General features: G+C 37.5%; 2 protein-coding genes and 1 long non-coding RNA gene across 6 annotated transcripts; 2 read left to right on the top strand and 1 right to left on the bottom strand.

Annotated features, from left to right (window-relative positions):
• Positions 1-3,275: 3,275 nt before the first annotated feature.
• On the top strand, positions 3,276-5,064 carry LOC134214007 (uncharacterized). 4 transcript variants are annotated; one of them, XM_062693454.1, is made up of 4 exons: positions 3,276-3,373; positions 3,427-3,819; positions 3,904-4,295; positions 4,369-5,064. In XM_062693454.1, the coding sequence occupies exons 2-4, from the start codon at positions 3,432-3,434 to the stop codon at positions 5,062-5,064; spliced, it is 1,476 nt and encodes a 491-aa protein (XP_062549438.1). In that variant the 5' UTR covers positions 3,276-3,373; positions 3,427-3,431. The 4 variants fall into 4 exon arrangements, with proteins under 4 accessions (XP_062549438.1, XP_062549437.1, XP_062549435.1 ...); XM_062693453.1 differs by having other exon boundaries at positions 3,427-4,295; positions 4,369-4,795; positions 4,874-5,064; XM_062693451.1 differs by having other exon boundaries at positions 3,427-4,295.
• Positions 5,065-5,482: 418 nt separating this feature from the next.
• LOC134214008 (uncharacterized) lies at positions 5,483-7,652 on the bottom strand. Its single transcript, XM_062693455.1, has 4 exons — positions 7,272-7,652; positions 6,741-7,212; positions 6,226-6,530; positions 5,483-5,922 (listed from the first exon to the last, which is right to left on the bottom strand). Exons 1-4 carry the CDS (start codon positions 7,369-7,371, stop codon positions 5,483-5,485), a joined length of 1,317 nt encoding a protein of 438 aa, XP_062549439.1. The 5' UTR covers positions 7,372-7,652.
• A 3,525-nt stretch (positions 7,653-11,177) lies between these two features.
• Positions 11,178-12,423, top strand: LOC134214006 (uncharacterized). Its single transcript, XR_009979598.1, has 3 exons — positions 11,178-11,299; positions 11,762-11,874; positions 11,942-12,423. It is a non-coding gene; the product is annotated as an uncharacterized LOC134214006 (long non-coding RNA).
• The last annotated feature ends 3,782 nt before the right edge of the window (positions 12,424-16,205 follow it).

Raw genomic sequence — 16,205 nt, 5'->3', positions numbered from 1 at the left:
CTGGCTTGCTTTGTGTGTTTGTGAAGAAACAAAAAAACTGGATGATTCCGGTGATTCAGTACGAGAGTGCGAGCAGCGCTGTTGAGTTGTTGATGTGTTTTTTCTCGTTTCACCGCATAGCGAGAGGGAGACCGAAAAGTTTCCGAGCGGTAATAATAAAACGAATCACACACACATTCGTAGCTTCTCACTTATTTCGAAAATGATGAAAAACTACGAGTACCGCTATTTGATAGCAGAGGACCAGAGGCATCGACTTCCGCGTGGAGATGTTAGGGTGGCTCAAAAACCTGAAGAATCATCCCCCGTAAACTCGACCTTGATGACGACAACAAAACGTCTTCTTCTTCTTCTTCTTCTTCTTATTGACATTACATCCCCACACTGGGACAGAGCCACCTCGCAGCTTAGTGTTCATTAAGCACTTCCACAGTTATTAACTGCGAGGTTTCTAAGCCAAGTTACCATTTCTGCATTCGTATATCAGGAGGCTAACACGATGATGCTTTTATGCCCAGGGAAGTCGAGACAATTTCCAATCCGAAAATTGCCTAGACTGGCACCGGGAATTGAACCCAGCCACCCTCAGCATGGCCTTGCTTTGTAGCCGACAACAAAACGTGCATGAATGCAATATAATCGAGATTGTAAATACCTAATAGAAAGTTGTGCTACCCGGCTTCGATCAATGGACTGGCGACAAGGCTCCCGTACGCCTGTCACTGGCGAACAAAGCTCGTGTACTCTACATCGAAGCTTAGAACCAGTATTAGGGGGCAATCGTTAATGAGAACATAGGGGAGCGGTTCGCCACTTCATCTCATAGCTCCTATTTCCATCCCATCAAAAACAAAGCAATGGTAAGGAATTTAGTTTGTTTATTGTTTTTGTGATGGTTTTCAACAGTGAGCACTAGACTGGCCCAGGAAACAAAAAGTTGTCTAATTCCACGGGGCACCCCCCAGGATTGTGTCTTTGGGTGAGAAAATCAATCTCTGAAAATTTCAGCTCAATCGCTTGTTGCATAACCTGGCGCATTTGATTTTAAGTTTGTATGGGGATTTCAGCCAAAATGTATAGGAAAATACACCTCCGTCACTCATTCGATCTGAAAATTGGTTCTGATTGCTCGATTGACCTCAGAATTGCAAAAACGGCAGTTGGTATGCTACAGAACAATTTCACAGAACATTGTATGATGATTAAATGAACTTTTATATAGGTTTCGGCTGATGCGATTCGATCAAAAAATCCAAAAATACACAAATCAGCTCCTAATAAATCAGCAGAAAACTAAATAAAAGTTCATTTAATCATCATGCAATGTTCTGTGAAAGTGCTATGTAGCATACCAACTGCCTATATATTTTGGCTTTTCCTATATATTTTGGCTGAAATCCCCATACAAACTTCATATCAAATGCGCCAGCTTATGCAACAAGCGATTGAGCTGAAATTTCCAGAGATTGATTTTCTCACCCAAAGACACAATTCTGGGGGGTGCCCCGTGGAATTCGACAACATTTTTTTCTCCCCATACTAATCTGGGCCAGTCTAGTGAGCACGCATGTTGACAAAAAGAAGCGACGAATTTGGTGCCGTATTTCTTTGTTTAGCGATGAAATGGATATATGTACTAGGGTGGTTCAAAAAATCGATTTTGCTCCACAGCTCTCATCTTATTCATTACCATGTTCTGAGTGTCCTTTGAAAATTTGAGCTCATTTGGAATAAAACTGATTTAGCACAAGCCGTATCAAGTTTGGACGCAAATTAGTATAATGTACAGTGAGATGGAAATCGGAACATTTCCCCTATTTATATTCGGTTAGTTACTGCAAATAATTTCTTTTCCGAATTCCTATAATCAAGCATGTATCTCAATCATACCACATGTTGTTTACATTTTAGAACCAAATCCAGATGTCGCGGATGTCGCACATGTCGGGGTAGGGAACAGAGGTAATAAACTATAGAGGAAGATTGTCGCTGTCGTCGTTGGCGAAACATCTTTTGCTGGTGAAGATAGGGCACTAAATGTCAACGAAGGAAAAATCAGTACGTTTTGACAGATAGGTACCCAACATGTTTGGGAACGATAACAAAGGGAACCGCAGCGACAATCGTCCTCTATAGTTTATTACCTCTATTGGGTAGGGCTTCAGTGCTCCGCCTTCTCCCCCTGATTGGCGATGATTCTATCAGAACTGGCGCGCTGTGCAATTACAGTGATCGTTCGCTAATTAGGGCACGACCTTACCCCAACTATCGAATGCCGTTCGTTGATTGGAGCGTTTTGACATGCATCAATGTTCTCTACTTTTTGCATTGAACAGGAAAAATTTACGCGCCAAGATATGTATATCGATCCCGCCAAAGACGGAAATAAAACGTCAACTCGTTTTAGACATCACATTTTGCTTGTCATAAGACGAGTTTGTTCTATTCCATTAATTCCACTACTGTATTGTACCTTTGACAGATATGCATTTCGACCTCAACAGTAAGGCCGTCTTCAGTGTCTCGACCAGGCATTGAAAGCGTGAGTGAAGCGGACGATCGTAACCAAGTAACCAGAAGTTCGGATAAAATGCTATTAATGGCTTAATCAGCTTTGTTGCGTTTGGTTTATAGCATGCTAAGCAGCCTAATTTTTAAGTCGTTATTCGAACTTCAAAGTTCCTATAACATGTTCGAATAGCATTCTAAGCAGCTTATTTCAGTACTTGCGACGAACTTCCCAAGTTCACACATGTACGCGAATAGCTTTCTAAGCAGCCTACGACAGAACTTCGTTGACAAAAATATTTATTAAATAAACAATATTGGGATCATGAGTAGTTTTCCGATTCGAGATTTTTGTGTGTAATATTGTTTTATGACATTTATGAAATTTAATGTGATTTATAATTAGATATAATTTTGTTGTTGCGCTACATGAAGTATTGAACCCGATCCTTCTCCGTGAGAACTCCAGCACGAACCGCTACGCCATCTGAAATATATACATGATTCACGCTTGTAGCTAATGCTATTCAAGTTATGAGTGTAAAGTTTGCATTGGGGTTGCCGAATTGTATTTTTTTCTGACACAGAAATCTGACCACACATTTTTATTATATGCAGCAAAATATTTCATTTGACTTCTAGTTGCCTCATTTTCATTTATATTTAATGATGTATAGAGTATCAATCAAAGCAACCATTTTAATAATTGAAATCAAATATACTTTACTTCCATTAGATTTTTTTATTATTAAAACTGATCAATTTTGTTGGCAACACTGTTAGTTGCGAAAGTGAAAATAAAGTAAACACAATACCGACGAGAACCTCTCTGCAATTTGTTTTTCTTTTTCAAAATAATTTGAAGGTAAATTCGAGTTATTTCAACAAACATAACATTAACAACATTACTTTTCTCAGCAGGTATGCCATTTGCCATTGTCCAAACTCATAGCGCCGGAGGAAGGGAAGAGCTTTCGGCAGTTCCTGAGAAATGGATCAATACGTCGATTCATGGCAATATTCTTTGGTGGCCTAGCGTCAAGTCTAGCTCCGAGCAGGCAAAGCTACAAAGGGACGAGAATTGCGCACCAGGAAAATCTTGGCTGAGATACAAATGCCGTATCAAACGTAAAAATATATCTACTTATGCCCAAGCAGCCTCACTGATCGACGAAATGTCAGGTTGCTCTTCCTCGGATGTAAGCTTGATCCTCAAGAAAAAGAAAAAGAGCAACAAAACAGCTCCAGTCAACTTCCACGATTTGCTCAATTTACCCGCAGATGAGCCATCTCTCCAAATTACACCACATCGTAAGGTTTCAGTTAATATTTCCAGAAAAACGCCATCAAAACTGATTGCTACAGCCGCACCACCAAAGCGCACACTGCTTCCAGCGACCGTCGAAGCGCAATCTGCTTCCGGAATCCTACCATCTTACGAGTTTGACGCTGCCAATAATAATTATCCGGAACTTCTCTCTTTGACCAACAACCCTCAATCATCATCTGCAAAATCAATCGAACAATGTGTGGACCTATTGAATCGGCTTATTGACATGCAACAGAAATCAAATACCATGCTTAATACTCGCATATCATCCCTGGAGAAAAGATTGGCCCATCAATCAACACAACTGGAATTTATTATGGACGCACTCAAATCTCGTAATGATCAAGGTGAAGCAACAGAATCAGGTCGATCATTTTGCTTCCAACGAATCGATGATTCTCGAAAACTGGAAGATCTCGAGAAGAACCTTGAAAATGAGTCCTATAGATCAAATCTGGTAAGTATCTGTTCGCATGCTGAACTCACTAATTACATATCGTTTAAATCATATTCGTTTCTACTGGTTATAGGTAAAATGGCTTCGCGTGAACGTCTGTGGTGATTGTGCTGACGAACGGATGCTATGCGTACTAGATTTAATGATGACCAAAAAGTTCCAAGCGCAGTGTACATGGACAGGATCAAGTCGGAAAGGTCCCAAAATCCCAATTATGGTCAATCGTAAAATGCTGAAGGTTTTTGTGGAGATTGGAACTAGTGATACTGAAATAGTTACACAGCAAAAACTGACCAACTTTTTTATGAAGAAATTGAAAAACGCCGGTAAAAGACTAAAATCTTCGGGCGTTCGTCGAAGCTCACGTCATGTTGTTAAGAAAAGAGTAATAAACCGCAATGAAGAATCACAGCACATCACGACTGGAGGAAAAGGACTCATCGTAATCGAAAAAGCAGACGACAGGATTGATCAAGGTGTGGAGATAAAAGGAGAGCAAGGTATGATTGAAAACTCGAACGATGCTCTAGATGGCATGGCAAATGAAGCTAACACCGATTTGTATGACTCTTTCGTAGAAAACTACGAACCATATGAGTATCTCGATGAAATTTCCGGGGAAATTGGTACAGCAGGTAACGAACCGGTGAATGATATGGATGCCGAATCATCGAATGAGACGTGCTCCACTGATGAATACTACGAAGGCAGCCTAGATATGGAGGAGAACGATCCACTTGACGACAACGTTTGCGAGTTGGCCGAATGAAAAATTTGGAATTCATTGACTTATACTAAACAATGGTTCTCGTTTGTATACGATAAATAAACGACATTGATTTTATTTGTTGACATAACGAATGTTTATTCAAATTGATTTAAGCGTATGCAGTACAGGTACAAACACATATTCTTCGCCATTTGGAACAGCAACTAGTTTGCACTTGATATCATCACATCCGAATAGTAGCTCATCAGGAGACAAATTATTAATATCACCGCAAAATACGTATAAAACAGACGAGGTAAAAGGATCATCAAAAAAGTTTCGGGTATTAACCAGAACTTTACCATGAATTTGTACTCCTGGCGTTTGTGTCGCGTTAACAAATTTTACCACCTGATTGGTTTTAGTCAAAAACCAACTATTCCTTTGAGAGTTACTCAGAACAAAGCTATCTTCTATCTCAACGCGTACAGAATCTCCGAAATTTGTTAATAAAGGAAATTTTTTCGTTGATTTGTGTGTACCATAATAGTCTTGTCCGTATAATATATAGTCTTGTCCGTATAATAACCGTCATATCATTAATTTGTAAAGCTGATAATTTAGCTGCGTACCCTAGAGTGCCATCTCTCCACCCAAGCAATAATCGTTTCATTAAACCCAAGTCAATTAGGTGGAGGCGATCTGCTACGATAATATCCTGAATAAGATCCAGATTGGGAATATCAATCAGAGGTGTGATCGTTTTTTGATGGTGACTATAAGCATTCGTCCTGAACTCGTGGTCATTTCGTTTGGCACAGTTCACTGAAGTGAATACTACTGTGCGAGATTCATATGAGTATTCGCCTTCGCATGTGCATTTTATACAACCGTTTTTTGAATTGAAGCCATATACACCTGCAAAAATTAATATCATTAGAAATATTCTTAATGAGGGCAAATAATTGCTTTTCGCAACGTACAAATTAAGAAAAAATGAATACATAATTGTAACAATCTGAATTGCTTTTTCTATATAGTATTATCTTTTGCATGTGATTGAAAAGTTTGCAAATTGAGGTAATATCAAATATTAACTGATTTGTCAAAGTTTTGAAAAAAAAATCCTTTGTGGAGCTGAACAACAATAACTTTTGATATTTAAATTATGTACTGCAATGCGCTACTATATAAATGATGCAACTCTATACAATATCTTACCCTTAATGAAGGCACGTGCGGGTGTGTCGCATATGAAGCATCTCAATCGAATGGTTATTTTATTACCGTTGATGAAAAATCCATTGTTCAAGATATCTGTGAACTCATCTACAAAAGGTCGCAGGAATTCTTCCAAACTTTCAGGTTTTGAATTGCCAAGGAATAGGGCAATGGCCATTGGCTTAATATCTGGTTTCTCAAATATATTGAAAAGAATTGGCCATAGCTGGGCTTTGCTGCTTTTGTAAACAGGTATGCCATCGATGTTCACGTTGATTGAAATGGAAATAGGATGATCGATATCGCTAAAAAGAAAATTGAAATGAAAAATACATTAAAATAAGCTGGTAGGTTGGAGGAACCTTCAATTGTAAGTATCACAGTGATAATTTTAACATGATCCCGTTTTGCAGAAACAATTTCGTAGGCATGCCAATGCAAAATAGTCAAAGTGGGATTCTTGGGTAAACAGACTAACTCACTAAATTTTAAGTAATTTTTTTTATTTTACTTACCGAAAGAAATCTGCCAGGCACCTTCTAATCCCATAGTACCAATACTGACCACCAGCTATGTCTACGATATTCGACGTTGCAGTTCTTGAAGTCTTTAGCAGTGATCTGGCGGATCGCGGTAATAGTTTCCCGTCCGTCTTTTTGCGTATGATGTCCATAATCATGTTAATGGATTGATGCGGTTGGTTCGTTTTAAGAGCCCAATATCGGATGCTTTCTTCAAGGCTCATTGAATCGAGTTCATCAGTGGATATAAGATCGTCATACGCACCAGATAGTGATACATTCTCTTCTGAATCTTTAGTGTCCGTAGGGTTATCAATATTCGGAATACCGCTGTCTATTTCTTGTGTATTTATAAACTGACTATCACCAGAGAGATCACCAGTTGCGATCCCATCATCAGTCGTAGCATCCGGTCGATTCTCCTGCCCCAAAGTAGATGATAGTTGTTGATTGAACGTACAATGATCTATTGAAAATATCAATGTTTTATTTAATTATGAAAAACTACAATTGGTGCTTTCTTACCTGATTGAAATAATTGGTTTTCCTTAGTCCATTTCTCGAGAATTTTCCTTCGACGGTAGTAAAAAAGGCCGCTTTTCCTTACTTTCTTTGAAAAATCCATTTCAATTTTAAATTATGCTGCAGTATGCTTTTTTACGATTTCATTTGATTATAATTACTTTTGACAGATACTTCTAGCGGTGTTTATGAAAAGAGCGCATTTTTTGTTGCCGTCCTGTAGAACAATCGTAAATCTCTCATGACAATTTGAGATATTAGTCGGAATTTGATCGATAGTAGTCGTTAAATGACGTATTCAGTTGGATTTTTATTAGCATTTTTATATTTTTATTTCTATTTGTTATTCAATCGATTGCATAGCAGAGATTAAAGTTTATATTTATCGAACACTCAAATAGCATCTTTTATAATGTTAGTCCAGTTCTGTGTACGGTTTTTACGATCACTATAATTTCAAATTGGTTCATTTCGGAAAAATAATTTAACACATCTATGGTTCAGTGGTCATCATTCGTGCCTTGCATGAGAGGTTCATGAGTTCGAAACCTGTCCTGGCCTTTTTTTTTGTTCGATCATTTAAATATTATAATTCCATAAACATTGTGAACATAAAAATTAAAACATTTATTTCATCTACTACTATACGTTTACAGTAAGTAGGATTCAAAATTAAAAAAATCTTTGTAGCAGCAGAACTTCAGTAAACCTTCTTGAAGCTTCGAAGTTTTTGAAAGGTTCAATAGTTACCCTTTTAGGAACTTCGATGTTTGAAGTTTCTAAGATGACACTATGGAACTTTCAATCAGCTTGAAAGTTACTGTAGGAACCTTTGGCAACTGATATTAAACATTAAGTTGCTATGAGTACGTAAAAGTACTGTTTCTACCCTAAAGTATCCAAGGTGCTTTCATTAGCCTTTAAAGCAGCAAGAAAGTTCCGTCGCAACTCCATGTGAACTTTTTGAAACTTAGAAGTAGAATACGTCGTGGAATGTCGAACTTATGGTTACTTGGGGAGCATTAATCTAATTCAATCATAGCATCCAATGCTAGTGAATGAACAGCCTTGCTCAGATGGATACCAAACAACGATTGTGAGCGATCGTTGCTGCGTAAACAACGAGCGACAGAGTTCGCCAAGCCAAACTTGGTATGGTATCCATGGAAGCTACGCCTGAAGCATTTGCATTACGCTTGCTCTACTAGAATAAAACCAAAACACATCACGTGTTCTGCTTTATTCACTCTGCTTTCAAGTTGCTGGGATGGAGGAGAGAAAGTATCGAAGCCTCCCATGCAGTGTATCCGAGTTCCGTTCTCATAGCGGACTTAATTTTCCTAATGTCTGAAAAGATTTTTCTAACACCGTGTGGTAACAACACTCATTGTTAGGTTACCAAGTGATTTACCTTGCTCAGTTGTCTCCCATTGGTGAGCGATGAAGATCTTTATACATTGAATCAACGAACGCCAAATTTCAACGATTTAGAAAGCATCAGCGATTAGATCGCAGGAGAACATCAAGTTGGCATGAATTAAGCTGATTTTTACTCATGATCTGATTCTTTTCAATGCCTGGTCTCGACTAATCACATTTTGACATTTAGCTGCTTTTTAATTGCGTTTCGGCCCAATTAGAGAAACCCCCAAATAAAAAAATGCAAACGTTTACTGTTCACTGTTCACGTTCACCTAGGGCCGGCGCACAATAGAGCCACGCAGAATGGGTACGTCCACGTACGTTTTGACAGTTTTCTCAATCTGGATAGTTGACGGCTGTTCAAATTTTTAGGCTACTAGACCATCTTTGGACAATAACAAACACATCAACAACAGAAAACGTCATTTGTTTTGTTGTCGTTTTTCATAGCAACGAGCTTTTTTTGATCTAGTACCCATTTCAATTTCGACTGTATTGATATTGTTTGTGCAGTTCAATCAAAGGTAATTGCCTATTTCCGGGGATTAAACCACCCGACTTGGACGTTAATTTACAATGTTATGAAAACTCATATGTGAATATGTACGTTATGTGGAAGATATTGATTTGGAAAATGTATTGGAGTTAATTACTTTCCCTTCGATGGGACTCGAACCCATGACTCTACAGTACGGTAGAATGGTGCTTTAACCAACTAAGCTACGAAGGACCTCCGTCGGCCTTCGCAACCTAGCAACTACTGAACGAGCTCGAGATTCCCAAATTGGACGCATAGTCAAATCACTCGCAATCCATTTATCAAGGCAATACTTCCACATGTGTACTGTACACGTCCACATTAGAGGAGCGTGAGTATTTAGAATGTCTGGCGGCTATACACCAAATCAATATCTTCCACATAACGTACATATTCACATATGAGTTTTCATAACATTGTAAATTAACGTCCAAGTCGGGTGGTTTAATCCCCGGAAATAGGCAATTACCTTTGATTGAACTGAACTTGAGTTGCGTGCTCTTGCCTACGCAATGCGGTCGGGTCTGAGCTTGACGACCGACTGGCAAAAAGCTTACACAACCTCACTTGATCAGTACCGTTGCTGATGAAGAATGTGTATAGCCGCCAGACATTCTAAATACTCACGCTCCTCTAATGTGGACGTGTACAATACACATGTGGAAGTATTGGCTTGATAAATAGATTGCGAGTGATTTGACTATGCGTCCAATTTGGGAATCTCGAGCTCGTTCAGTAGCCGCTAGGTTGCGAAGGCCGACGGAGGTCCTTCGTAGCTTAGTTGGTTAAAGCACCAGTCTAGCGTACTGTAGGGTCATGGGTTCGAGTCCCATCGAAGGGAAAGTGGTTACCTCCAATACATTTTCCAAATCAATATCTTCCACATAACGTACATATTCACATATGAGTTTTCATAACATTGTTTGTGCGTTATATGCAGAAAAATGTGAAAATTCACAGAAAATTAGTAATTTTTGGAACTTTCATACGATTTGTATGGAACGAAAAAATATTGATAAATAATATTTTAATAATATTTTTTTCCAAAACAAATGTTTTTGTCACTTATAGCCCTTTGCGTTTGGCCCCCTCATTTGGAATTGGTGCTGGTTGAGTTTCCTCACGTTAATTAAGTTGATTGTATTGATGACGAACATAAATACTTCAGGAATTGGGGTCATTTTCGCACATTTATTTAGATTTTCTTGATGACAAATGCAATGCTATGTCACAACGCCAGTGTTCCTTCTGGTGCTCTATCAGTTGTAAGGCCACTTAAGATTTTAAAGGAGAGTCCAAGCTTATTCATACAGGTCTTGACAGTTTCTCTCCAGTCGTTCCCTTCACGTAACGTAGTTTTAAAATCTTCTTCAAAACTTCTTTTTCCAATCCTCCATTGAAGCGCAATGTTCCCGGATAAAAATTTACAGTAACTTGTATGACATAACCCATTGAAATACAATAGATTGTGTGGCAAACAATACAAACTATTGTATGCTTATTGTAAAATGTTCACGGTTGTAAAAGATCTTTATTGTACGTATATTAAAATAACAATATATTTAAATGTTTCCGATATATTCTATTATTTTTATTGTTCGCTTATGTTTAGTATTGCTCATCCAAAAACTAAACAATTTTTAAAAGTATTTGGGTTGGATGATCTGGAAATCCGTCTAATGTTATTGAATTAATATAATTTTGGAATATTTCATGGATTTATTATATTGATGAAATAACAATTGAAAACAATAAAATTACAATAGCTTTGTTTGTTAAATAAATAAAAATGTTATACCGGTTCTCAAGTATATATTTTCATATTGCAGGTCTAGTTGCAGGTCTAGAAATGTTTTGCAATAAAAATTTGATTTCAAAAAAATGAAAGGGAACAAAAACTTTTGCTTATAATTTTACTCGGAGAATGGCTGGATTTATTTGAGCGTGTACAGTTTTGTTTATAATTAGTGAAGAGATGAAAATAATGAAACTGTATGGTGCAGAAAGTGTTTTTTTCATTGCAGTTTCTGCTGCTGGGAAAGCGGTAGATCACTATGGCTTCTGTACCGTGGTGAGTATCTAAAGTGTTGAAGCGCGTTAGAGCATCATTACTGGGCGCGAGTATATTGATCACTCTCACTGTACTGTCATTTGAGATTAGTCACTCTTTTTCGCATCGGTCACTATTTTCGGTATTTTCGGTTATCATTTCGGTGGCTGCATTTTCCGTATCGGTGACGTTCGACGTTTGATAGTTCATCAAATAGTAGCGCTGTTATTTGGTCAATTTGGTCACCTGTCAGCTGCGCTACTGTTTTAGCAGCGCGTTTAGTAGCCACCGGTAAAGTGTCAAATAATGATATTGCGCTGACAAACGGTTTATACTCACCACCGGTAATCGTAATCTTATACTACAAAAGTTCAATGTACATAATGAACGCAGTGGTTCATCCCGAACAAAAAATAAATGAAAATTTTATCATCATAATACCTGATGACATGCCTGGTAACATGTATCCTTGTTCCTTTACAGAAATGAAGCTTATGATAAATAAAATACTGCTGCTTGCTGGTCACTGATTGAAGATCGTTCAGTGGCTACCATTGGCCAATCTCACCAACGGGATATAATAAGAACTGATGCAGGTATTTTTTTCTTTTCTTCTCGACGTTAATAAAACTGACATGCTTTTATAATTTACATTTTTCACAGGTTTATATCTATATGTATTGTCTATTCGGAACAAAGTTAGTACGCTTTTTAAACCGATGTTGGATTTTTCTCCAGATACAGGCAACCCACTTAACTTTGGAAGTGGTGCGCTGGATTCGTCTAAAGATATGCTAAATAACCGGAGGAAAATAAAATAATTTGTAAAACAATTAATTGTATTGTATTTTTATTGGAATATTGGAGTATAATGTATTCTAAATCCTGTTGTATTTCTATTGTAAAACAATAGAAACAGTAATTGAAAACATTTAAAACACAATGTTTTCTATTGTTTTGTCGCTCGAAATCATCCCATTGAAGAACCGTAAAATCAATTGTTTTGCTCCGAATTTTGTATGGAAAATTTTCGATTTTTTTATTGTAAAGATACATAACAACCCCCCTTTTTAATTGTAAAAGTCCCATTTACCATTCATTTTATCGTGGAAAACCATTATTTCTCATGTGATTTTATTGTCAAAATTCCATTATATTCAATGGTAAAAATATGTTTTAAATGGTGTTGTAACAATAAAATTTATGATATTTTAATTATATTTTTTATCCGGGTCCACATCGCACTTTCGTTTTATGCATCCGTTTCAAATGATGTAAAATTTTATTTTTGTTCCAAATTCAAATAAATAGTTTGGCGCAATCGTTGGTTTTAAAACGTCCGTTCTACGAGTAGAAAATAAAGTTCTTCCAATTAGATTTATGTTGATACCAGCATAAACAGCAGTTAAAGATATATTGAAACACAATATAAGTAAAAGATTCTAATAACAGATTTGACTTCAGTAATAATCTACAGAGTTGATAATAAATAATAAAGGAATCTCTCGAGCCAGATAGAAAAGCTTGCAGACCGGTAATGTAGTGATTTTCCCCACACAACGCGGGCCACAAAAAATGGGACCTTGAGCCGTACGTTGGGCAGTCCTGGTCTACAGTATTACCATTCATACGCCCAAGGCCATATCCAGTTTCATATTTTCTGTTAAAAAATGTCTTTGGCGTTCATCCAATCTGCATTGGAATTTCCGCAAGCAAGTTGGATTCAAATCTTATTTCACATCCGTTGTTTTTGCCAATAAGAGGAAAAAAAAAGGATTAGGCTTACCAGAATTGAAGAATCTGTGACCTTCTCTGTAAACAGACAGATAAGCTATCTTGGCAGAGATGGTTCGATGGTGTACTTCGATAATTTTGGAAGCGAGATGATTTACAAAGCACTCGATAGTACGCCAGATTTCGGTTACAGCACCTAGATGAGTTAGAGTAGAAAGAGTTAATAACTGACACTAACCATTTTCTTTCACGGCTATATCCACTTTTTTGTTGAGGTTGACCACTATATTCTTTTTATACACTCGTTTCTCAATAGAAATAAATCTCACTTTTTTCGGATTGGTGTTATGCAAGATTATATAAATGTATATCTGTTAGCATCCAATTAGCACTAGTTAGCATTAACGTTTACTCAATAATTAACGTTGAATAGTTAACTTTAAAGCTTACACTGTTCAAATCCTTAGCTATTCGCTATATTAGCCTTGATTGAACCTTCTAATCAATAAGTTTGCGCAAAACGAATGATAGCCAAGTAGCACATGTTTGAACTTCTTCTTCCTATTGGTATTACAACCCCCACTAGGACATTGCCGTCTCGCAGCTTAGTGTTCTCTAAGCACTTCCACAATAATTTACTGCAAATGTCAACATATGTGAAAGATAGAAACCTAAATACCTAAATCTAAATCTAGGTTGTCTGATACTTTAGATACTAATCTGAAAAATAATAATCATAATGACGAACTTAATTCCATGAAGTTTGCAGAAAATATGTGTGTTTCATTTTTTCTGGTAGGTACAATTTTTATCCAGTTCTGCATTCATATGTTTGAAAGTAAATTCGTTCCTCCATAGTACAACAATTTATGTATCAACAGTAGAAGTCACTTTTACTTTACGTCTTAATCTTGAGCATGCTGATTGTCGTTCATTATATCTCCTCTTATAACTAGTTATTGATCAGTGAAACAATGATAACAGGGGATTACCAATAGAATAGCATCATAACGCCGAGGATTAATTCTATCACCCATCCAACGGATTATAGATTTTCTTACAATTTTGTTTGAGACCCTTCCAGAATATGTATACAATCTGGGCAAAAACAATAATGTCGGCAAAAAATAGTTCTTTTCACTGGTATTTGAAAGAATTAAAAGAAGCTTAAGGTGGTTATACAACAAAGCCACAAATCGGCCATCTTGAAAACCACGTGCTTTTTCTAGTGATTTTTCAAGAACACGAATTGAAAGAACCACAACGCCCATGGGGATGAAACATCCGTAGATCGCTTGCTTACTCATGCTAAACAATCGACTTAAATTTCAGCATTGTACGAAAATTATTACGCTACATTTGAACTTTTGATAATAGGAGTAGAAAATCGTGTGGTGAATTTGAAATTCACCACATGACTTGATTGTATAATCACCTTAAGGCTAAAATTACCGTCATCCAGTCAATGACGAGAAAGACAGCCACAAGCTCGTACCGCCTCCCAGTAAAAAAAAACACCCACCGAGAAGAAAAAGCAGTCTCCAGCTGGATGGGGGAAGTATTTTTGTTTCAAAACTACATCATCCAATAGCGAAGACATAATTATATCCGGTAGATGCTTCATTTGGTTGTATTTTGCTTTAGTTTAAAAAAAAAACTGCCTTTTGCTACATATTTTGCCATGTTTTGCGTGAGAGTAAATCGTCGATTTCCCTTCTTGGGAAAAAATGTTGCAAAAGGCAGTTTTTTTTAATGAAAATGAAGCAATCTACTGAAGCATTTACTGGATATAATTATGTCTTCGCTATTGGATGATGTAGTTTTGAAACAAAAATACTTCCCCCATCCAGCTGGAGACTGCTTTTTCCCCTCGGTAGGTGGTTTTATTACGGGGGGGTGGTACGAGCACGTGGCTGTCTTTTTCGTCAATGACTGGATGACGGTAATTTGAGCCTTAATTAACTTCTAACGAATTCTAACATAACAGGTGCGAATCTTTCTTTTTGTTGATGATGATGATGATGATACTACCATCTATACTCCATTGCACGGTGACGTCATCACGTCGTCTATCTCTTTTCCATCAGTTGAAAATTAGAAAACAACAGGACCAGTACTTGTCAAATTTGACAGGAAGTGGTCCTGTTGTTTTCTAATTTTTATCAAGTGGGAAAGAGATAGCGAAGATTCGTGCAATGTTTTATTGTAGCAAGGCACCTGCCGATAGCACTGGCCATATCTGACAAACGATTTGCATTTGATCATGTTTATATTATTGTTTGCATTTCATCAAACTCCTGTATGAAGGGCAAAAAATGGGTGGGGTGGTTCCATTAGGGGCCCTCCTTAGCCGTGCGATAAGATGCGCGACTACAAAGCAAGACCATGCTGAGGGTTGATGGGTGCGATTCCCGGTGCCGGTCTAGACAATTTTCGGATTGGAAATTGTCTCGACTTCCCTGGGCATAAAAGTATCATCGTGTTAGCCTCATGATATACGTATGCAAAAATGGTAACCTAGCTTAGAAACCTCGCAGTTAATAACTGTGGAAGTGCTTAATGAACACTAAGCTGCGTGGCGGCTCTGTCCCAGTGTGGGACGTAATGCCAATAAGAAGAAGAAGAAGGTTCCAGAGACACTTTTTCTGACATTTTCTGATATACTGACTTTTCTGATATTCTGATATACTGACTCCAGATCCTGGAATAGCCATGACCTAAACTCTTCAGAATATTTCGACATATTTTTAATTCCGCACATCAAACTAATTTTCAATATCCCCACATTATCCAGACCCTTAAGGTTTCAAAAGCTTTTAGGATTCTGGATTTTTCTACGGATTCCATAGTCTCTTGAATTCACTTTCTGGGACAGTCCCGCATAATATAAGACGTCTGGTCACTTTAGGATTTAGGATAGGCCACATTTACGATCCTTAATCCTCAGGAGAGGCGCATTCACGTTCTGAGTCGTGGGTAGGACAAACAGGAAATGCCAATTTGGCAACAGTTTTGGTTTTAACATAAGCATTAAGCGATTCTCCTGAATTCGTAGGTGTTACAACCATAGACTATTATATGTCCTGGCCACGTTCTTGTTCAAATTGGACATCTATACTTAAGGACAAATCTCCCGGAATTGTCCAAAACTAAATACATTCGCGTTTACACGGGCAACCTATTTGAAACGGAA

The sequence above is a fragment of the Armigeres subalbatus genome, chromosome 2 (genome assembly GCF_024139115.2).
Source record: "Armigeres subalbatus isolate Guangzhou_Male chromosome 2, GZ_Asu_2, whole genome shotgun sequence".
NCBI lineage: Eukaryota > Metazoa > Arthropoda > Insecta > Diptera > Culicidae > Armigeres > Armigeres subalbatus.
This window is presented reverse-complemented; position numbering and strand designations above follow the sequence as displayed.

Bases quoted from the DNA above. Each gene is read 5' to 3' on its own strand.
- LOC134214007 (XM_062693451.1), top strand. From the start codon at position 3,432: ATGCCATTTGCCATTGTCCAAACTCATAGCGCCGGAGGAAGGGAAGAG. The intron at 4,296-4,368 runs GTAAGTATCTGT...TACTGGTTATAG, and splicing joins AGTCCTATAGATCAAATCTG to GTAAAATGGCTTCGCGTGAA.
- LOC134214008 (XM_062693455.1), bottom strand. From the start codon at position 7,371: ATGGATTTTTCAAAGAAAGTAAGGAAAAGCGGCCTTTTTTACTACCGT. The intron at 7,213-7,271 runs GTAAGAAAGCAC...TATTTTCAATAG, and splicing joins AAACCAATTATTTCAATCAG to ATCATTGTACGTTCAATCAA. The intron at 5,923-6,225 runs GTAAGATATTGT...TAATTTTTGCAG, and splicing joins CGCACGTGCCTTCATTAAGG to GTGTATATGGCTTCAATTCA.